The sequence below is a fragment of the Colletotrichum aenigma genome (genome assembly GCF_013390185.1).
Source record: "Colletotrichum aenigma strain Cg56 chromosome Unknown KSG_Cg56_contig07, whole genome shotgun sequence".
Taxonomy (NCBI): domain Eukaryota; kingdom Fungi; phylum Ascomycota; class Sordariomycetes; order Glomerellales; family Glomerellaceae; genus Colletotrichum; species Colletotrichum aenigma.
In genome coordinates this window covers 4,264,303-4,283,371 of record NW_023500913.1, presented here as the reverse complement: position 1 = coordinate 4,283,371, position 19,069 = coordinate 4,264,303, and the positions used below count along the sequence as shown (strand labels likewise).

The 19,069-nt window shown below is 49.9% G+C and overlaps 5 protein-coding genes across 5 annotated transcripts; 2 read left to right on the top strand and 3 right to left on the bottom strand.

The window, feature by feature from the left end:
* Positions 1-1,778: 1,778 nt before the first annotated feature.
* On the bottom strand, positions 1,779-3,463 carry fsdH (Cytochrome P450 monooxygenase fsdH; the record flags this gene model as incomplete). The annotated part of the gene is made up of 4 exons (XM_037326686.1): positions 1,779-2,200; positions 2,252-2,789; positions 2,853-3,144; positions 3,195-3,463. 4 exons carry the CDS (start codon positions 3,461-3,463, stop codon positions 1,779-1,781), a joined length of 1,521 nt encoding a protein of 506 aa, XP_037175538.1.
* Positions 3,464-4,343: 880 nt separating this feature from the next.
* Positions 4,344-5,326, top strand: CGCA056_v011439 (uncharacterized protein; the record flags this gene model as incomplete). Its single annotated transcript, XM_037326685.1, has 2 exons — positions 4,344-4,379; positions 4,454-5,326. The coding sequence occupies 2 exons, from the start codon at positions 4,344-4,346 to the stop codon at positions 5,324-5,326; spliced, it is 909 nt and encodes a 302-aa protein (XP_037175231.1).
* Positions 5,327-7,084: 1,758 nt separating this feature from the next.
* CGCA056_v011438 (putative ankyrin repeat protein) lies at positions 7,085-9,234 on the bottom strand (the record flags this gene model as incomplete). Its single annotated transcript, XM_037326684.1, has 2 exons — positions 7,085-8,768; positions 8,822-9,234. The coding sequence occupies 2 exons, from the start codon at positions 9,232-9,234 to the stop codon at positions 7,085-7,087; spliced, it is 2,097 nt and encodes a 698-aa protein (XP_037175230.1).
* Positions 9,235-10,925: 1,691 nt separating this feature from the next.
* CGCA056_v011437 (uncharacterized protein) lies at positions 10,926-12,086 on the bottom strand (the record flags this gene model as incomplete). Its single annotated transcript, XM_037326683.1, has 1 exon — positions 10,926-12,086. The coding sequence occupies one exon, from the start codon at positions 12,084-12,086 to the stop codon at positions 10,926-10,928; it is 1,161 nt and encodes a 386-aa protein (XP_037175038.1).
* Positions 12,087-16,193: 4,107 nt separating this feature from the next.
* On the top strand, positions 16,194-17,824 carry CGCA056_v011436 (UPF0303 protein; the record flags this gene model as incomplete). The annotated part of the gene is made up of 3 exons (XM_037326682.1): positions 16,194-16,505; positions 16,703-16,945; positions 17,345-17,824. 3 exons carry the CDS (start codon positions 16,194-16,196, stop codon positions 17,822-17,824), a joined length of 1,035 nt encoding a protein of 344 aa, XP_037175036.1.
* Positions 17,825-19,069: the final 1,245 nt, after the last annotated feature.

Genomic DNA, 19,069 nt, shown 5'->3' with positions numbered 1-19,069 from the left:
TCTATAATTAGTTATTCTATTAAATTACTTAAATCTACTTAATTAAAGTGTTTTATCTTAGATAATAAAGCTAAATATATTTCTATTTATTTTAAACTTCCATAAAGTAGTTTTAAAGTATATAAAGTATATTTATATATTAATAATAATTTTATTAATAGTAAAGTTATATTAAAGTACTAAAAGAAGTTATATTATAAAATAAGTTAATATTTACATATGTAAGTAACTTTAAATATATTAATATATTTAGGAAATTAAATTAAAGAGTTTAAGTTATTTAGAACTTTATAGTTTTAGTTTTTATAGATTATATTCTTTTGATAAGAGATTTATACTTCTATATCTTTCTTTGTTAAGAGGAACTTTTTATTAGAAACTATAATTATTAAGGTATATTTTAAGATTATTTAAGTCTTCTGTTCTTTTTGACTATAATTAATATAAGTTTTAAGTTTATAAAGCTATTTATTAAAGCTTATATTAATAATATAATAATATTTTAAAAGCTTTATAGAAGTTATTTTCCTAATAAGCCATTAAATCTTTTGATATACTTTTTATTGTACTATCCTACTCTTTTTTAAACCAACTATAGTTTATTTAAAATTTATTATAAAGAGTATAATTTATTTAAAAAAGTTCTTTAAGCTTTTATATTTAAAATATCTCTTTATTATCTTTATAGAGGATTATTATAGCTAAAAGTTCTTATATAAAGTAATTAGAGATATATAGAAGTTTTAAAAGTACTATAAATTTCTAAAAAAACCAATTTATAAGTTTAAGTAGTACTTTTAGAGAACTTTTTAAGGTTTAATAATATATTGTAGCTAATAAGAGTAGTAGAAAGCTTAGATTTAGTTAATTTAAAAAACTTAATTTCTTATACTTTTTAAAGAGATCTTTTTACTATTTAAAAGTCTTATTATATACTTATAAGCTATTCTTTAGTATTATAAATAGCTTATTAATATGTTAGTTAATATAACTTAGACTATTAATTAATAAATTAACTTAGATATATATTATATATATATCCTTAAGAATAGGTAAAACTCTATATAAGTATTATAGGGCTTGCTGTTCTTACTAGGCAGGTTATCTAATTACTTAGGCTGCCCCTAGCGGCTAAGAAGCGCCATTTTAACCCTTGTAATCTGACACTTAAACTGAACGTTATATATGCGATGGCGGTGAGCGTCGTTAACTGAGACACGTCGTGGTCTTGTTACGCTGACCGAATCCCTGCAATTATCCACAACTCTATTATATTGTGACCCTGTCTTGGCTCACTCAACCGCCATTGTAAGCCGTTTTAGCCTAGCGCCATCGTTCCGCTGCCCCTTCTAGAAGCCTACCAATGGTGGTGATTAAGCTGAAGACAAGCGAAGGCGATCATCAAGTTGCCTGCCGGTACCAAGTCCATCTTGCATGGTCTTGGAACGACATTTGACTGCAAGCGCATGGGGTGTAGTTTCATCGAGATGCAAAAATCTCTTTGTGATACTTCTGCAATGTGCAAAGAAATGACAACCAGATGTTCTACGAACTTTGACTAGCCAATCCAGAAGCGGTGTGCGATTCGTTGTCTGAGTTGCGTTTGCATCTGGTGGGTTATCGAATGCACAGAATCTTGGCAATTTGTTCGCAGTACTAGTTCAGGTCATACGACGTTTGCAATATATTTTCTCTAACGTGAAATATGGCTAGACATAAGGGAAGTCCACCAAAACTTGCTTTTGTTCTTGGCAATCTACAACACGTCTCTATGGCTCCTAAGCCTCTGGGTGGAGGCGCACCTTGACTCCGTTGTTCAGTGTCAGGGACAAGGTCAGTTGCTCGCGCCATTCAGTCGGATCCAAGTTTTCGATGCCAGAAAAGGCATGCAGCAACCTTGCAACCGTGTAAGACGACTCGGTGAGCGCGAATTTCTGACCAGGGCAAACGCGCGGGCCGCCATTGAAGGGCAGGTACTCCCAGCCAGGACGGAAAGTCTCCCAGCGCTCAGGAATGAATTCCTCAGCGTTGGGGCCGAAAAGCTCGGGTCGGCGATGCATCACGAACGTGCTGTATGTGACAACATTGTTCTTGGCAACAAACATGGGAGAACGTCCGTCGGGACCACCCCCAACCGGGATAACACAGTCCTTGTTCGCCATGCGGCTGTTCGTCGCAATAGGAGGGAAAAGGCGAAGAGCTTGTCGGTGTCAGTAGGAATACCAAGCGATTGAAGCATGGGCCGACTCACTTTCTTGCAAGACAAAACGAAGATACGTCATCTCCTGAACAGCATCGTAGGTAAGGGGCTCGGTGTAATGCTCAAGCACATCAGCTCTGAGCTTCTTCCAAACCTCTGGTTTGCGAGCCAGCATAAAGAATGTGAAAGCAAGAAGTCCTGCGGTTGTGTCGCGCGCTGCGAGCAACATGTTGACGATCTGGTCTCGTAGCATGATGGGGTTGTCCGTGTCCTTGGCCAGCTCGTTGAGGAAGACGTACTTCTGGCGGGTGTACTCGTCCTTCTTCTCGGTAGGAAACATGAGCTCACGCTGTCGAAATTCCAAAGCCTGCTTCACAAATTTGTCGGCGTAGGCATGGACGATGCGGCACGATTCCCTGAACTTGGCATCCCTGTGGGCGACCATCAAGTTGCCCAGTCGAAGTCGAAGAATGGTACCCTGCTGGGCATAGTCGAGTGCGTGATGGAAAGTGTGTGCGGAATCGGAGGCATTGTCTGACATCAAGCCGACAGACTCTCCAAACAGGTATTCACTGTTAGAGTCGAGAACCTGAAGAAGGTTAATGGAATTAGGCTCAGTCGCATCAAGCGTAGTGGGCGGAAAAAGACTAACCATGCGGAAAAAAAGCTGCTGCAAGTCGACAGTGTAGTTCTCGCGAGCAATGAGCTGAATAAGCTGGTCCACGTGCGTCTCAAAAATGCTGAAGTCGGTAACCTGAGCTCGAATGAAGCTCGGTCGAATGAGAGCTCGCTGATGGGCCCAGATCTCATTGTCGGTCGTAAAGATTCCACGCCCAAGGAGAGGTGATGCGCTCTTCCGTCTCAAAGGACCCATTCCGAAATCTTCGAACTGGTTAGAGAGAACAGTCTGGATGAGCCGAGGGTCGCAGGTGTTTATCGTCGTTCTGCAGAATTGTGTAAGTGGATGCGAGTTGACAGTAGATTGGAAACTTACCTGAAGTAGGTGTTTGTGGTAAATGTCTGTCCTTGCTCTGCATGGCGCTTCTTCAACAAAGCAAGGAATCCAAACTTCTTAGCAGCAGCGAGGTTCTGAAGAACGACGTCGGTTCCCAGGAAAGGATCCTTCTGGGGCAATTTCTTCGGTGGAAGACAGCCATATTCCTTCCTCATACGACGGCGGAGGATGTGTGTCGCAATTATGACATAGAGAGAATACACAACAGCTGCTAGAGACGCAACGAGAGTGATAATAGGCAACAACATGATTACTAACGCGCAGCGTCAAAGATAAAGGCGGTGTTCTTTTTTGTTGTAAAGCCTTCAGAAAGCTCAGCTTGTCATGGCGAGGCAGCCTCAAAGTATCCGCGGAGGATGTCAGGGCATTTATATGGTTTCCCTCCTTTTGATACAAGCTCACGACCTCAGCGTTATTCTGTAGCCATCTAGGTACCATCTGGAAGCAGATTCTTTTGATCCTTGGTCCCCACCATAACGGCATCTAAATCGTGGACCCAATACTCACATGACGTGTCAGAGCCCGGTTCTGACAACAACATATTGATACCCAAGCCTTACCATACATCTCTCCCCGTCCTGGTCAGCATACCATGCAGCTGGGTCCTTCCGGGATGCTATCAATGTTCCTGGTTGTGAGTTCGTTTGGCATCATCCTGTCCTTCAGTGTTTAATCATACGATGGGAGCCGTTACACTGTGCCAGCATACGCTTCACAACTGGATCTAGCCGCTACCCATGTCATTCGATAAGCACTCTTCCTTGGCAGGTCGGCTACATTGCCTCGAACAACTGCGGGATTTCCAAACGGGCAGGAGGACACCACCAAGCGGCAGGGCCGTCCGCCCGGTCCCGGTGAACCTTAAAGTGTGGGTTGACCCGAGCGGTACGATCATGCTGGCGTGACACAGGGCGAGACATTGAGTCTGACAGAAAAGTGTCATTGAAATGAGTTGAAAAATACAAAACATAGTGCCCGATGTTGTTAAATACAGTTGCTATACTCGGCCTACTCCCAAAAAAAACCTCAACAGCCCATTGACCACAATCATCTTTCCTCGAATTCCCGTCTCAAGCCGCTCCGGCCCCAGCTTTCCCACCCGTAACAGCACCAAAGTCCCACGATTCCATGTCTGCCCCAATTAAAAAAGTCGTCCTCGCAGGTGTAAGTCATCTAAGCCTCTGCTCGGCGAGCGGACGTTACTTTTAGCCCGGAGCTGACGAGTCCTCTGCTTTCAGGCCAATGGCTTCCTCGGACGTGTGCTTCTTGATGTTCTCTTGAAGTCGGATCTTTTTGAGCTCACCGTTCTTACCCGCGCAGGGTCTGGGCATCAGTTCCCCGCAAACGTTACAGTGAAGGAGGTTGACTACGAGTCAGTACCCAGCATAGAAGCCGCACTCCGCGGTCAGGATGCCCTCGTGTCAGCTCTAGCGTTCCACGCCATCCACATCCAAAAGAATGTGGTTGACGCAGCCTTCAACGCTGGTATTCGTCGTATGATTCCATCTGAGTATGGCAATGATACCAAGAACCCAAAGCTTGCGGCTTTCCCCATTTACCAACCCAAGATTGCCATTCGGAAGTATTTGGATGAAAAGGTCGCTCAGAAACCCTCTTTCTCTTACACCATCATCATGAACGTCTCATTCCTGGCCCCGGGATATGCCCTGAACTTTCTCGTCGACGTCGAGAAGAAGAAAGCTCTCATTAAGGATGGTGGAGATATTCTCTTCAACGCAACGACCATGCCTCACATTGGGCAGGCTGTGATTGGCGTCTTTACTCATCTAGAGGAGACTGCCAACCGTCCAGTCAAGATCAGCAGCGTTGAAACCACGCAGAATGAGATTCTCAGCATTGCGAAGACGATTGATCCTACCGCCGAATGGGATATCAAGCACTGTCGAACGGAAGACTTGGAAAAGACTGCTCTGGAACGATGGGCACAGGGTGATCACAGCGAGGAAGTAGTTGAGATGTTCATTAACCGGGCTTTTCTTGGCAAAGGATGGGGGGGTTACTTCTCGGAAACAGACAACAAATTGCTTGGTATCGAGCCGATAGGTAGGGAGGGGTTGGAGAAGATCATCAGAGCGGCCATGGAAGCTTGAGGCCATGTAGTATTCAGGGGCTTAAACCTGGTGCGGAATTAAATCTATCTATTGGCGTCTACGTCATGCGATTACTACTTTACCCGGAAGTCTCATTGGCTTGTCGAATTGGTGAGGCGCATACGAGCACGCGAGGTCTTCAGGACATGATTTGAACATGCCATACAGATTCCATATAGTGCTGGGCAGCAAACTCAGACGGAATTTTAGAAGAGATCGAAGCTTATCGCAGTGTTCTTGCGCATGTTTCGCCGGTAGGCCGCGATTCTTCGCTTGTCAAAAGCTTGGTCAAAACGCTCCAGGCTGTGACCAAACCCTCCCGGGCAGCTCGCAGCTTTTCTGCATGATGTGATATTGGATCTCTTCTGAGATGATAGCCGACTATTTCCAGCAGAAGGTTTTCTTGCGCATCGGGCAATCTTTCCACTCTCATGTTTGGTGTATTCGCCAAGATTTCCGCTCGCAGATCGTAGCTCCGCCCTGGACAGCTCCGGAAGTTTGTGCATGATTAAGTTGCTGAATAACCAGTTAACCAAAGACGATGGGATAATGTGTGTAAGCTTTCATCCCTGTCATCTGATCGGGTTCGTACCGCTCGGCTTTTCCCCAAGGTTCCCTTGTGTTCGTCTACGCCTGCTACATGCGTTATTTCAGGTGAAAAACTGCGGTGTCGATGGTGATCATAGCGTCCTCTCGCTTCCTCAGATTCAGTAATGCTAACGGCAGGCAACTCGACTACTGACGCACCGGAAGGTTATGCATACTTAAAAGCCCTGTTGCCATAATGAAGGAATAGAGCTTGGCCACTGCCGCGAGTTGCCGATATGGACAAGAGAACGATTTTGTCTCAGAGCTTCCACATCTCTGCAGTTGTTATTTCTGTTCAAACAGTGCGGATATACCATTGCTCCTAACTCCCCGTCCAGCGGGATGATTCATGCATGATGACGTCTGTCAGTTTCCGCATGCAGGGTATTTACTCCCCGGCTTAAACAAGGACTCCGCTGTTAAACCGTTATTGACATATGTACCTCCAAAGCATACTCAGACGGAAAACAGTAGATGCATCGTACATCAGTTGTTTACCCCAATCACCATAACTGTGGCAGAAAAGTTTTTCATGTGGGCAGCCGGAAGAGTGTAAGTCGGTCTTCAATATCAGCCCAAATGATGAGGTGGGCTTCTCCGACCGTTTCTGCCACAAAACAAGCAGTGGTAGGTTTCCATTTTACCTAGTCCCCGAAGAATTCTGCTTGGTTTCACCTTGGATATACTCGGAAATATTTCAAGGACTTCTGCCATAATGTTGCGAAGCCTGGGTGGAAGAAAGTACACAATCCTAAAAGGGTGAACTCAGAGCTCTATGCCATCCGCATTTCGACTCTTTCAAGCCCTTCTGTTAAGTTGGGTCATCAAAATAGGTTCGTCCCGATATCCCCAGACTGCCCGGAACCAAGTAAACATATCTTAAGTATTAGTGCGCATTACACACTCGCCAGGCAATTGACACAATAGGCTCAATGGGCCTCCGAGGGCAGAAAGAAATGCATTGTCTATTAGTCAAGGTTTTGCTACCACAGCCTAACGCAACGGCCCCTGATTGAGTTGGTATAATCATTACAAACAGCATCCCGCCGGCAAGTGCTAAATCCCCTCAGTCCACGGTGATTCCCTTGTAGAATCTAATGAACTTCCTCGGGTGCATACTATTCCATGTGACATTAGGTAGTCAACTATTGAGCACGTTCAGACCAACGCCTAACGGCGCCTACCGACCACGGCAGGGTCTTTCGAAACACCTGCTTCGGTGTATGGTGGTGGCATATCGGCTCTTCCTGGCGATGTTGGGCTTTGCGGTGGTACTATCGCGCTCGCTCTTCTAGGAGCTACTGGTGATGCCGGAGCCGCTGGAGTGCTCTCAGCCACGCGTTTCTTTGGGCCTTCAGCTCCCCTCTCGGTCAACATCTGGACGACCTCCCTGTTCCCTACGAGCTTTGCCAACACCAACGGCCTGATCTGCCCCATCTTGTTTGGATCAGCACCAAACTGGAGTAACACCTCCACCAATGGCTGATTGTCCATTTGCAGAGCCTCCAAGAGCGGTACTCTACCCTTGTTATCCGCTCCATTCACGTCAGCGCCATGTTTCAGCAGCATCTTGACGTGTTCGAATCGACCCCGATCGATGGCGTAAAGGAGAAATGTGTCGTCCTTGATTTTCTTGTTCGGATTTCCGCCGTGAGCCAAAAACGTGCGAAGTAAGTCCGTGTTGCCGAGCGTCACAACCAAAGACATGATGGATTCTCCCCAATTATCGGTCTGATTCGGGTCGGCTCCTCGATCAAGCAGGGCGCTAACAAGATCTGCCTTGATGCCGTCTTCCATGTCCTTACTCTGCAGCATGGTCCATAGGATGCCTTTCCCCATCAGACCCGTTGCGTTCGGATCGGCACCCCGAGTGAGGAGGATCTTAACCAACTCGTAGTTCTTCTTGTGAAGTGCTGATACGATCATTGTGTCGCCGGTTATGTTGGTAACGTTCGGGTTGGCGCCGTGCTCGAGAAGCCATGCAACAATGTCTAGACGGTTCTGGCCTAACGCCATGTGCAAGCTTGGTTGGCCCGTAATGTCTCGGGCATTGACATCAGCACCGTATTCTTGGAGAAGCTTCATGTGAGCAAGGCTTCCTTTCTGAACGGCATGGACAAAGATGCTCCGACCACTAATGGCCATCATGTTGGCATCGCAGCCACGAGACAGAAATAGTCTGATGATGTCTAGTTGGTCGCTGTTGGCAACCTCGATGAAAAAGGCCTGACCCGACCAAGATCGCTCCTTCATGTCTGCTCCTTGGCTAATGAGATACTCTGCAATAGGTACGAGCCCGCACTCAGCCGCGTGGAATAGGGGCGGCTTTCGCTTGCCGCTGGCCGAATCTTTCGAGGACTTATCAGCCCCGGCCGAGATTAGAAATTTGGCTGCCGTTAGATGGTTGGCGCGAATGGCACAGATGAGTGGTGTGTATCCCTCATCATTCTGGCCGTTGATGTTTACACCTTGCGAAACGAAGCCTTTGAGGTGTCCCATATCACCGTCCTTGGCAGCTTGACATATGGCAATGACCATCGGCTCGGGCTTCGGTCGCAGGCCGGCAGTCATTGCTTTAAAAGAGTTTGACAGCGAAGACAAGAAGTGGCCAGCGGCCTTCTTCTTTCCCTTATCTGGCTTCCCAGAGCCGTAGTCTGGGGGCAGCTCTGTTGCTTGTACGCTAACAACCTCTTCATCAGGCATTCCTGCATCCGTCCCCGACTGGCCTGCTTCACCAGAGTTGTCAAGTATGTCACTTCGGGTGAGAACAATCTGAGAAGCTTCCACGGCGTTCTCTAACAATCGGTGGCCGTCGGGGGCCGACAGCTGAGAGTCCTGCTCGTTCACGGTAGGTCTTCAGAACAGTCTTAGCTACAGAATCATGAACGAGCAACGTCACAGACTCACATAAGAAGCACCTGAATGAACTGGGTGAACAGGCGGGTGTTCGTCGTGTGATAGTTCTCATACTGGATGACGACATCAGGGTTGATGCCGGTCACGTTCCCCGCATCAAGTCTCCGAATCTGCTTGTCGACAATTGCTGCACCATCGGCGCATGGCTGGATGGAGATGGACATGGCGTTTCGGAGCCCCGGCGACATGGCCGGCGCATCGGTCAGTGATTGCCGCAGCTGCTCTGTGGTCTGCTTGAACTGGTCGAGTTTCGCAGACAGCGAAATGAGGTGCTGAGCAGCTATGCTTCCTGGATCGATGCCCTTCAGAAGGCTATCAAGCTCCGCTGAGGTTGAAAGGGACCGGTGGGAGATGTCGTCACAGCTGGACGTCACCGCCGTGGTAGAGAAACCGGACATCGCCATGATTGATTGTGTCGTCGGCCAGCACTCCCGTTTCAATCGACAATGGATATTTTCCCAAGTATGGGGCTTGGCACCTCGCTCGGTCGTCGGAGGTGATTTATGGTTAAATCCAAAGACAAGGGTACCCGACTCCTCTGGTGATCTATTGTGTGGTGGTGGAATGATGACCCGACTAGGACGTGATTGGGGACTTTTCCTCAATCCAGGCAGGAATTCTGCGCCGCTCTCATGCAGCTCAGCCCCAGAGGACCGGTCCAATCACCACCAAAGGATTCGCTAGCGTCTTGAAGACGCGCGTATGGAACACGAAACCCGCATTCTGTGGCTGGGTAAGGCTGACAAGAGGCCTCTTTCGCGATGAAAAGGGACAGATGTCTTGCCAACGGGATCATTAGAAGCTGTCTGAGAGAAACACGTTGTGGCCGTAGGGCTGCCTCGCCTAGCATCCGTCGCGACAACTTTTGAGGCCCGTGATATCAGACTCAAAGCACAGTCATCAAGTTCTTTTTGACACAAAGAGCGAGCCTGTTACTAGTCGCGGCACCCGCGTCTTTTCTGTCTTCCGACTTGCTCAACCGGTCTTGGGGCGGGATGACGCTAGCATCCCCGATCGCATGTCGAAGCGTTTGTCTCACATCCTCCATTGCAAGCCTCTTGATACCTTTCCCCATACATACTGAACTTATCGCACTCAACGCTTTTCAAGCGCCACTGACCAAATAAGCGTCGGTGAGGCTCCCCAAGGGTTCTCCACCAACAATGAGTCAGAGACCCATTCAGTCTTAGGCCATTTTGTGATTGCACCCACCAATCAATTGTCTTCGTGGCTCAGTCGGTAGAGCGTTGGTCTCATATTACTCAATATGACTCTGTCTGGAGACAGGGACATCCAAAGGTCGAGAGTTCGAGCCTCTCCGAGGACATTTTTTTTGCCTTTATCGCCATTGAATCGCGGCACTCTATTATCATTTGCTGTCAGCAGCATAACTCCATCCTTTTTTTTTTTCCTTTTTTACCGCTCTGCAGCGGTCAAAGTTCGGAATGCGCCCTATGCATTGATCTTCAGCCCTCAGAGCCTTCTCCGGCCACCTTGGGCTGATGTTATCTCCGTAAACGAGTGCTTGGCGCCAAATATTGAATTGCTCCCCGTAATAAACGGTGGGATCTAGAGATCGTCGCGATGAGGCTGGGTTCACTGTGTGACAAGTGGCACGAGCATCTCCCACCGCCCCGCCATGGTTGCCCGGCCCCTGAATGGACCCGGCCGTTATTGAGCCTCAGTCGTGAGGGACTGGAAATGTGCATCCGTAATTGGCAAATACTGGTAATTATATGATTTGCATTGGACCAGGGTTCAATGGGCTCGTGCACACAAGGCAGACAAGGAAATTCAGCAGACGGCCACAACCAGGACGAACAGTAGGTCCAACATGGAGCGAAGAGTGACGATCGTGGAGTCGAGCCAAACACTGCCTCGGTGGAAGTCAGCATCTGCGACATCAGGAGAGCAACTGAGACGTGACAGCACTTGGCCACAGGGTGAACTTGATGAATCCGCTTTGCTTAGTGATGAAAGGTTGTAAATTTTGTCTTAGGCATCATGACGGCAGTGATGCCTGAAGTCTAGTATTACAAGGATTAATAAAATATCATTATGCTGAAAAGCTATCTCGCCAAGAGACTTGCCCCCATCATCCGAACTTCTTGTCCTCGCTGACCCAATCTGGGTTTGATGGTCCCGTGTACCGTGGCGGCGGTAATTCTACTTGTGATATTTGCAGTGCATCGTCCACCTGCCTGTTCATGCCGTGATGCGCAGGTGCAGGTTGTGCTGGATGTGCGGTTGCCATTTGTGGCGTGTTTTGTATTGATGATGATGGCTGTGCGTAGTGTTGGTAATGATTGTGATGTTGCTGTGTTGGTGCCGGCTGGGCGGGACCGATTGGTGTAGAGTCTGCCTCAACGGCTTGCATGTTGTCTCCGGGAAGTTCGAAGACGGGAGATGTTGCTGAGTTGGAGGGATGGGGCATAGGGGCGGGAACAGGAACAGGCATAGCTTGCGCGTTCCAAGTTCCGTTTGGTGGTGATGTTTGGGGGTTCCAGGTGTTGTTCTGGGCTTGGGCATTCCAGGTGAGGTCTCTCGCGGTCGAAGACTGGCCGTTCCAGGTTCCGTTCTGCATTGACGGTGATGATCCATGGGACGTGCCAGGAGGATATTGAGAGACGGGTGACACTCCGTGTCCTCCCCAAGTGCCTGTTGCTCCATTCGATACGGGCGATGGCCATGATCCTGAACCTTGGCCGTGTGTGTTTTGCTGTTGCCAGTGTTGCGGGCTGAGATTTCCTTGTTGATATTGTTGTTGGTGTTCGTGTTGATGCCATCCCGGAGTGGCGGCAATTTGCATGGTGCCGGCGGTACCGGGTCGTTGATCGTTGACGTTGTGGTACTGAGTTGTTGCTGCAGCAGTTGCGTTGTTTTGAGGAGGCGAGCTCATGGTCGTAAGGCTTGTCGCGCTGGACAAGGCCGCGAACTTTCCACCCGGTCCGGCACCAGCCTCGCGCTGCTGCTTCTGTTTCCTCTTGCGGTAGCACAGGAATGCGAGAATGGCCAGAACAATTGCGATTCCTCCAACGAGACCAGCCGCCAGGGCGGTGTGACCAGGCCCATCACCCGAACTCGAGTCCGACGTGTCGCTGCTGCTGCTTCCCTTTCCAACATTCGTCCCGGTCGGTACCGACTCAATCCCCTTCGTAACCGTTACCGTAACTCCGTTCGCTACGCTCTTGTATGTCGTCAATGGAATGTATGACGTCGTTGATGAGCTTGATGAAGTCGTGGATGTTGAGCTCATTGTTGATGAAGATGACGAACTCGAGCTGCCGGTCGAGAGGAACTCTGCCTGTGAGACACCCAATGGCGTTTTCGAGTCTGTGCAAGACGTCAAAAGCATCTCGTAAACATCATCCAGCTCGTCGTGATCCGTCGAGGCGACACATGACGCGGTCGATGTCACGAAATTTCCCCCATTACCGCAGAGACAGTGGTTCATTTCGGTCACCGTGTCACCTGTGCAACCGGACGCGTCCGCCGCCTTGTAGAGACATGCTCGCGCTGATGATGGGTATGCGGAAAAGTCATTGGTGAACGCGGCCTGAGCTGTTGACGCGAGGTATGAGATGAGGAGTGACGATGGCGGTAGGATTCGGGTTCGATGCCTCGAGGCCATTTTCGGTCGCTTCATTCGACGCACGGCGCGCCGAAAACCTTTGTTTGTTTCTCTAGCAGGACGACGACGCCTTGACCAAGTCTCTTCCCAACATTGGATGTTTCCCTCGAATATGATTTTCTCGTGACACGTTTACCGGCGGGATGGCTGTGCTGTTCAGGTCGACTGACGATATGGGACGAAGAAAGAGTTTTAGGTAGGCCAGTGTGGAGGAGGGGGCACGGGGACTACACTACTTGAAAAGGGACCAACGTCTTTCCCTCTGCTGCCGGACTGGAGATGGCACGGTTCACTTGGCCAGCACCAGGTACGTGTATTGATAAAGATCCTTGAACCTCCAGTTCTCCTCTCAGCCCAAAGGGGAGAAGACCCGGAGAGTCGGCCAGTGCGGGATTAGGGGCACTTTTGACCCAGTGACCGGAGGGACCAACCTGGCTCATCCGCGTTCCGTTGACGTCTGTCGTGATCGCAGTCTCCTGTGGCTTGTTAGCCAGGGGAAATTTCAAAATGTGTGGGGGCCTGCATGATCCCCGACTCCCGGTTGAAACCAGAACCCTGGTCGAGATACGAGTCAGGCACCAAGAGGAGATTGGTTCTTGTCATGGATTGATGGCAGTGAGTGGTTCCACTTGCCGGTTATTAAAGTTTGATTTTACTTTATGCGCTGGTTGGTGATCGTCTCTCTTATATTGAAGCGTATGCCGTCGTGCCTTGGACGCCCGTACATAAAGAAACCCGCGAGAACATCGCGAATCGGCGTTGTGATGTGGTGTGGTTTTGCCGTCCAAGTGCGCCTCGGGACTTTGCTCACGATTGCAGTCGACCGATGTCCTGAATCGGCCAAGCCACAGATGACGCCCTGGTCATCATCCCTGAATGTCAAGCCCTGGGTACGTTGGCAGCCAAGACGTCTCCCACAAGCCGACCGTGCCGACCAGGGGCCCACGGCGATGCCGGCCTCTCACGGCCGCCGACGGAGCGGCTGTGCCGACGGGATACGAGCATCCCTTGGCTTCGAGCCGTCAGTTCCCCAGAATCTTATCACGATAAAATATGCTCGTTCTCGCACTCGATCAGTTGACAGACGCTGGTTTGATTCGATGGTCACGGATCCCCAGTGACGCACGCTGCCAGGCACGCGTAGGCCCAATGCAACGGCCGCGTACAAACGTTAACGCGTCGGAACTTCGCCTATTGTTGACTGAGCCTCCTTGTGCAACTCCCGCCGTTGCATCCTTACGATACGGTGAACGCAAGCTTTTCCTTCGACTCAAGGAACAACCAACGAACCGTGCTTCGGCCCACAATAGGCAGAACGGTCATGTGGGTACCTTAACTCCCGTGGAGGCATCAAAAAATTGTGCCCTAAGCATCACTATGGCGTCAAGCACAACTCGAGGCTCAATGCGCCGGACAGCAAAAATTGAATTTGACCAGCCTGGGGGTCGAACCCAGAATCTCCTGATCTCACGGTGGATCGTAGTCAGACGCCTTGCCATTGGGCCAACCGGCCATCATCCGAAAGGACTCGATGTTGAGTGGTTGCGATAGGCCCACAACAGCTCTCAAGATCGTCAACGGAGACGTTGCCGAGCTGTCCAGAGTCTTTTGTCATCGCCGAGTTGTTGATTTTCAACTCAATTGTAGCCAGCGAACTTTACCTTTCGTACCTTTTCATCCGACTTTTGCCTTCGACGACAACCAGGGATAGCCCTCTGTCTATTGTCACAGGTAGAGTGCTCGACACACGGAATGTGGCGGACGATGTCAAGTGCGGAACCCGAAGGCTACCACATTTGAATATCAAGTCGAAATCAACTGCCTAAAAGAGCTTGAAATCTCCGCATCATATACAGAAAATGGTCCCCATGTATGCCTTTTTGCTGGTAGCGATCCTGAGCCTTATCGGCACGACCATCCGAAAGTTTTAAGGTGTTTTGAGCCGCCGAGATTTCTTGCGAATTGGACCCCAGGTGACTTAGCTTATGGAGCAAGTCCGACCCTCAAGACCACCTCTTCCATGGCCAATATAAGATGTTAGTAACCGTCCATCGGCCGGTTGCCCAAGTTGGGAGAGGTCGCATGACGGCTTGATATGAAGTGGCACGGGACTCTACGAATACTACCGGTTTGAGTCTGACAACTAGATGTGGGAAAAGATCGGCAAAACTCTCTTTACACACATGTAACATCAATCTATCAAGACTCTGCACAGGTCCGATGCGGAGGAGACAACAACAAATGGCTCACGATAGAAGATGGCTGACCGCTTGTTTGAGCCATCAGAGGTAAGCACGCCTTTTGTCGGGGTTGGGACGCTGCCCGCTCTGTGCTGAGATTTACAACGGACTGGTCACAACTGTTGGTCGCGTTTAGTATCTGAAGTCTGTTACGCGAAGTTGTTGCATGACCAGCCTCTGTCCTCTGAAGCATAAATGAATACTCTTCCTTTCGGTGATGCGAAATTCGGAATGCTCCCTGAAGTCAAAAGCAAACAAGTCACCGCCAAAACCTCCGAATATCCCGATGATACCACTTATTCTTCTCTTCTGGCCTGCCCTGTTTTCTTAAGATAGAAGCGACAATGAGTTCCGACTTGTGTCGAGTTTTGTTTAAACACAGGTTGCTCGGCAGATTCATTGACATTGGGGCCACAGAAATATCTCCATGGTCGTATGATTTGCTCAGGCTCTTGGAAGGTCAACTCATAGATATACCGAATAGTAAAAAGATGTGGCCATACTTGCCCCTCTAGAGATACCTGTTTGGTCCCAATGGAATGGCTTGACTCCAAAAACCTTTGTTGGTCGTTCACTAGGTGTCGTTCGGAGATTCAGAGGTAGCGACCATCCTAGTGTTTTGTCGTAATGTCTTGACAGCGCCTACCAGTGAATCTTTTCTTGTAGTCTTTGTGGCCACATGCTGTATGTCTTCCCTGAAATTGCATTTTATAGTAATAAGAATGGCGAGCTAAAGTCTGACTGTTCGATCAAGAAGCCTCCCAAGGTTTGAAGTAGCGCATTTATAGTCGTATTATATTCGTTGGAGAAATATTTACCAGTAGTTTCACCGTAATAAACCCCGTCCTAAATTTATTCTGTAGTTTTATAATACACGTTGGAGAGATGTTGACAAAGAATTCGAAAGACATCTATTGAACAAAACCTCGTTAACACGACCCACTGAATAAACAGACGATGGCTGAATTTCGAGCCCTTCATTATACACTTATGCTTTGGTATCAAACAATGTTGTACGGTTCTGTAGTCATTATCTCCAGAATTATGATCTCATTTAAATTTGAGGTTGTAAAATCGAAAAGAAATATTCACTTCCGTCTGCGTTGTTTCTTCTCCTCCTATTTGGGTACAAAAGGTTGGTAAAGGCGGAAAAATTGATGTTCCAAAGAACGTCACGCACGATTCGCTGCCCCGGGAGTGAGACTTCATCCGGATCTGACGTGGCCGTCGCACCGGGGAGTCTCGGCGATTTTGGTACGGGGCATGTCGGCCGTTGCCGGGTGGATCCACGCCTGAGGGGTACCTAGCTCCACCGCCGTTGAAACCAGTCGCGCCCGGCCAAGAGCAAACACCGAGCACGCTCACCATCGCATCGACATTCTCATTGACCGGCGTTCCCTTCTCGAGGTTTTGCTAAGCCTGGACCAGGTCCTTCAGGCGAATCAGCGCGCAAACTTTGAAGTCATCCGCCAATGGAACACGGGTATCCCAGATGCCTCCAGGACGCCCCAAATTCGACCTTGAACCCTTCAAGGGCGAGATCACTGAGGCCTGGAATTGTCGCGAGACGAACGAGAGCATTATCAAGTCTCTTGCCGCGAAGGGTATCGAAGTGAACCAGAAAACATTCCAGAGGCGGCTGCGAGAATGGGGTCTCTACAGATATAATAACAAGGGCGCAGGAAAGGTGCGATCCTCTGGTGTGCGCAAAGTCGCGACGCCAACAAGCCCACACGCACGACCGCCGGTGGTGAGGACACCCGCCGAGGTGCAGCGCGGCGCGCAGGAGGAGATCCCGGACTCGGTACGTGTTTGGCGGCGCGCTTTCCTTGATGCGGTAATTGTAACAGTTGGAAGAAATGGCCCGGATTCTGGGACACCAAGTGGGCTTTTGCATCAGCGGAGGGGGGGCGAACCACATCACATCTTGAGCGACGGTGGGGATGTTAAATACGTCCGTCGCCGCCATGACGAGGAGGAGAAGACTGACCGAGAAGACAGATACAAGACGATTCACCTTCTTCCTCAACTCCAGGCATCTCCGTGGAATCATCGCCCGAAAGAAGTGAATTCGCTTCCAATTCGTACACACTCCGAGCGAGCACCCAAGCGCAACCGACACCGGCAAGCATGTCTCAGAAGGTCTGGACCCGTCGGAACCCCGCAGGCTTCGGCTTGGAGAAGTCCCTCGAGGCCGTCCGGAACCCCGCCGCTCCGAACCCGATTCCCTCGCCGCCGTCCGATGTAAGTGTCGCTCCGAACCTGATTTCTTTCAGTATTTAAACTTCCCTTGTATCCATACTTGATCCAATATTTCATTATTTTGACTTCACTCCACCCGCTGCCATCATTACCTGCCACCTCCACCCTTTGAATTGTTTCTTCCCTATCAACCCATTTGCCCATCATGACCGTAATCCCGACCACACGTCTCTCTCACACCATGCCGTTACCTCTGTGTCCGATTATGTCCCAGTCGTGTCCCGAATCAGATCCCTTTCTTTCCCATTAGATTCAGTCTCCTTGACCCATTTCATCCCCCTCTCATCATGATCCCCATCTTCTATCTAGATCAAAATCCCCGTCCATGCGACTACACAAAAGATTATGTATGTTACTCGCGAAATCCACTAACAAGACTAGGTCGATGCCTTAAAGCAAGACGGCGACTCCTTCACTCTCTCATCCTTCACCTCCGAAGACGCCTTCGAGCTCGGCCACCTACTCTATGCCCGCCTCCTCCCCTTCGCCGCCGCCGGCAAGCCCACCGTCATCTCCATCGCCCTCGCCAACAGCGGCGGCCAGGTCCTCTTCCAGACCGCCGTCGGCTCCGGCTCCCTCCCGGACAACGAGACCTGGGTGCAGCGCAAGCGCGCCAGCGTGCTGCGCTGGGGCGCGAGCACCTGGCTCCTGCACAACAAGTTCGCCGGCGACGAGGCCGCCTTCGCCGCGCGCTTCGGCATGAGCACGGAGCAGGCGGGCAAGTACGCCATCCACGGCGGCGGCGTGCCCATCCGCGTCCAGGGCGTCGAGGGCGTCGTCGCCGTGGTTGTCGTCAGCGGTTTGAAGCAGGACGAGGATCACGGCGTTATTGTGGATGTCATCAAGAGCAGCTGGCAGTAATTGTGGAGCGGTAGAAGGCTTGGTTGGTCCGGGAGGTGTGAATTATTGGTGAATGGTGTGTTGCATCGGCGTCAGCGTCAGCCGGAAGCGAGTCAGCGTTGTGAAGTTATCGCGAGGTCCGATCTGCCAAGGAGGTTTCCATATTGGGGGCAGGGGCGGCTGCTTCATGTTGATGAGGTCTTGGACCTCGTTTTTGTCAATAAACGACCGTTCGTCGCAACTTGGCAAGGGATTAAACTATAAGAGTTGCAATAGGAAAATATTTCACAAAGGATCATCCCAGGGGATCGCGCGTGCCGACTTGCCATTATTCGTCTATTTGGACGGCGTCGGCATTGGTCTTCACTGCGCCGGGCCTTTCGGATCAAGTGATTTAGACGACTTACTTACTAATGCGGACCCTGCGGATGCGAGCTGAGATTGGGGGGCGAATGAGCAAGGTCAAAAGGAAATGTGCCTTGCAGCGACGTGCGAGTTTAATCAATCCGCTGAGATCCGGCGCTGACAACTTGGCATGCAGCGCCCCTTCATTATGAGGTCAAGTGGGCGGTGGTCTGAGGTCTGTAAGAGCATTTGTGAGCGGTGATGCCCAGCCGGGCGAAGGCGGGAGAATTGAATTATTGAAAAACTGCAGACGGGCTGCGGCTTGAAGGCGAAGGCAGGGCGACGGAAATTGCGATGAATGCTTCCGCGTCTGGCGCTGTTCAGTTTGAGTGTGGCTCATGGGCAGTCAACTGGATAGTGTGAGCGGCTGGTGGGTGGGCTGTGTATGCGAAATGAGATTAATGCTGTGCAGACAACAGATCTACAAGTCTGCAAACATCCAGTATTGCCTCCGCTGACAAGACAATACACCATTACGTGCCTTTGAGTCGCGGTCAACTATTGACTGCAAGTTCAAAAGTCATAGTCCCGCACGAAATGTGGATAGATGTTGCGCTCAGTGAGAGGTTCACCGAGGTGCCATTGAACGCGACGGCGCAACGAAAGCTGGTCAAATGCCCATCCCAATATCCCATCGGGAGATACTGCTCCTTTCACTCCTCGCCAATTCTTGCCCGCCTGTAGTGGCCGTTGGTTCCATGGATCGGATCACCGTCCCCCGGCTCTGCCCCTGGCATAGCTTCATGCGGAGAACTGGGGAACTCGACCAGGATATCCGCGACCAACTCTTCACTCCTCGCTTCACCTCCAAAATCACCCGTCCAGACGAGCCCAAGTCACAAAACGGCGAAAGGTCTAGAT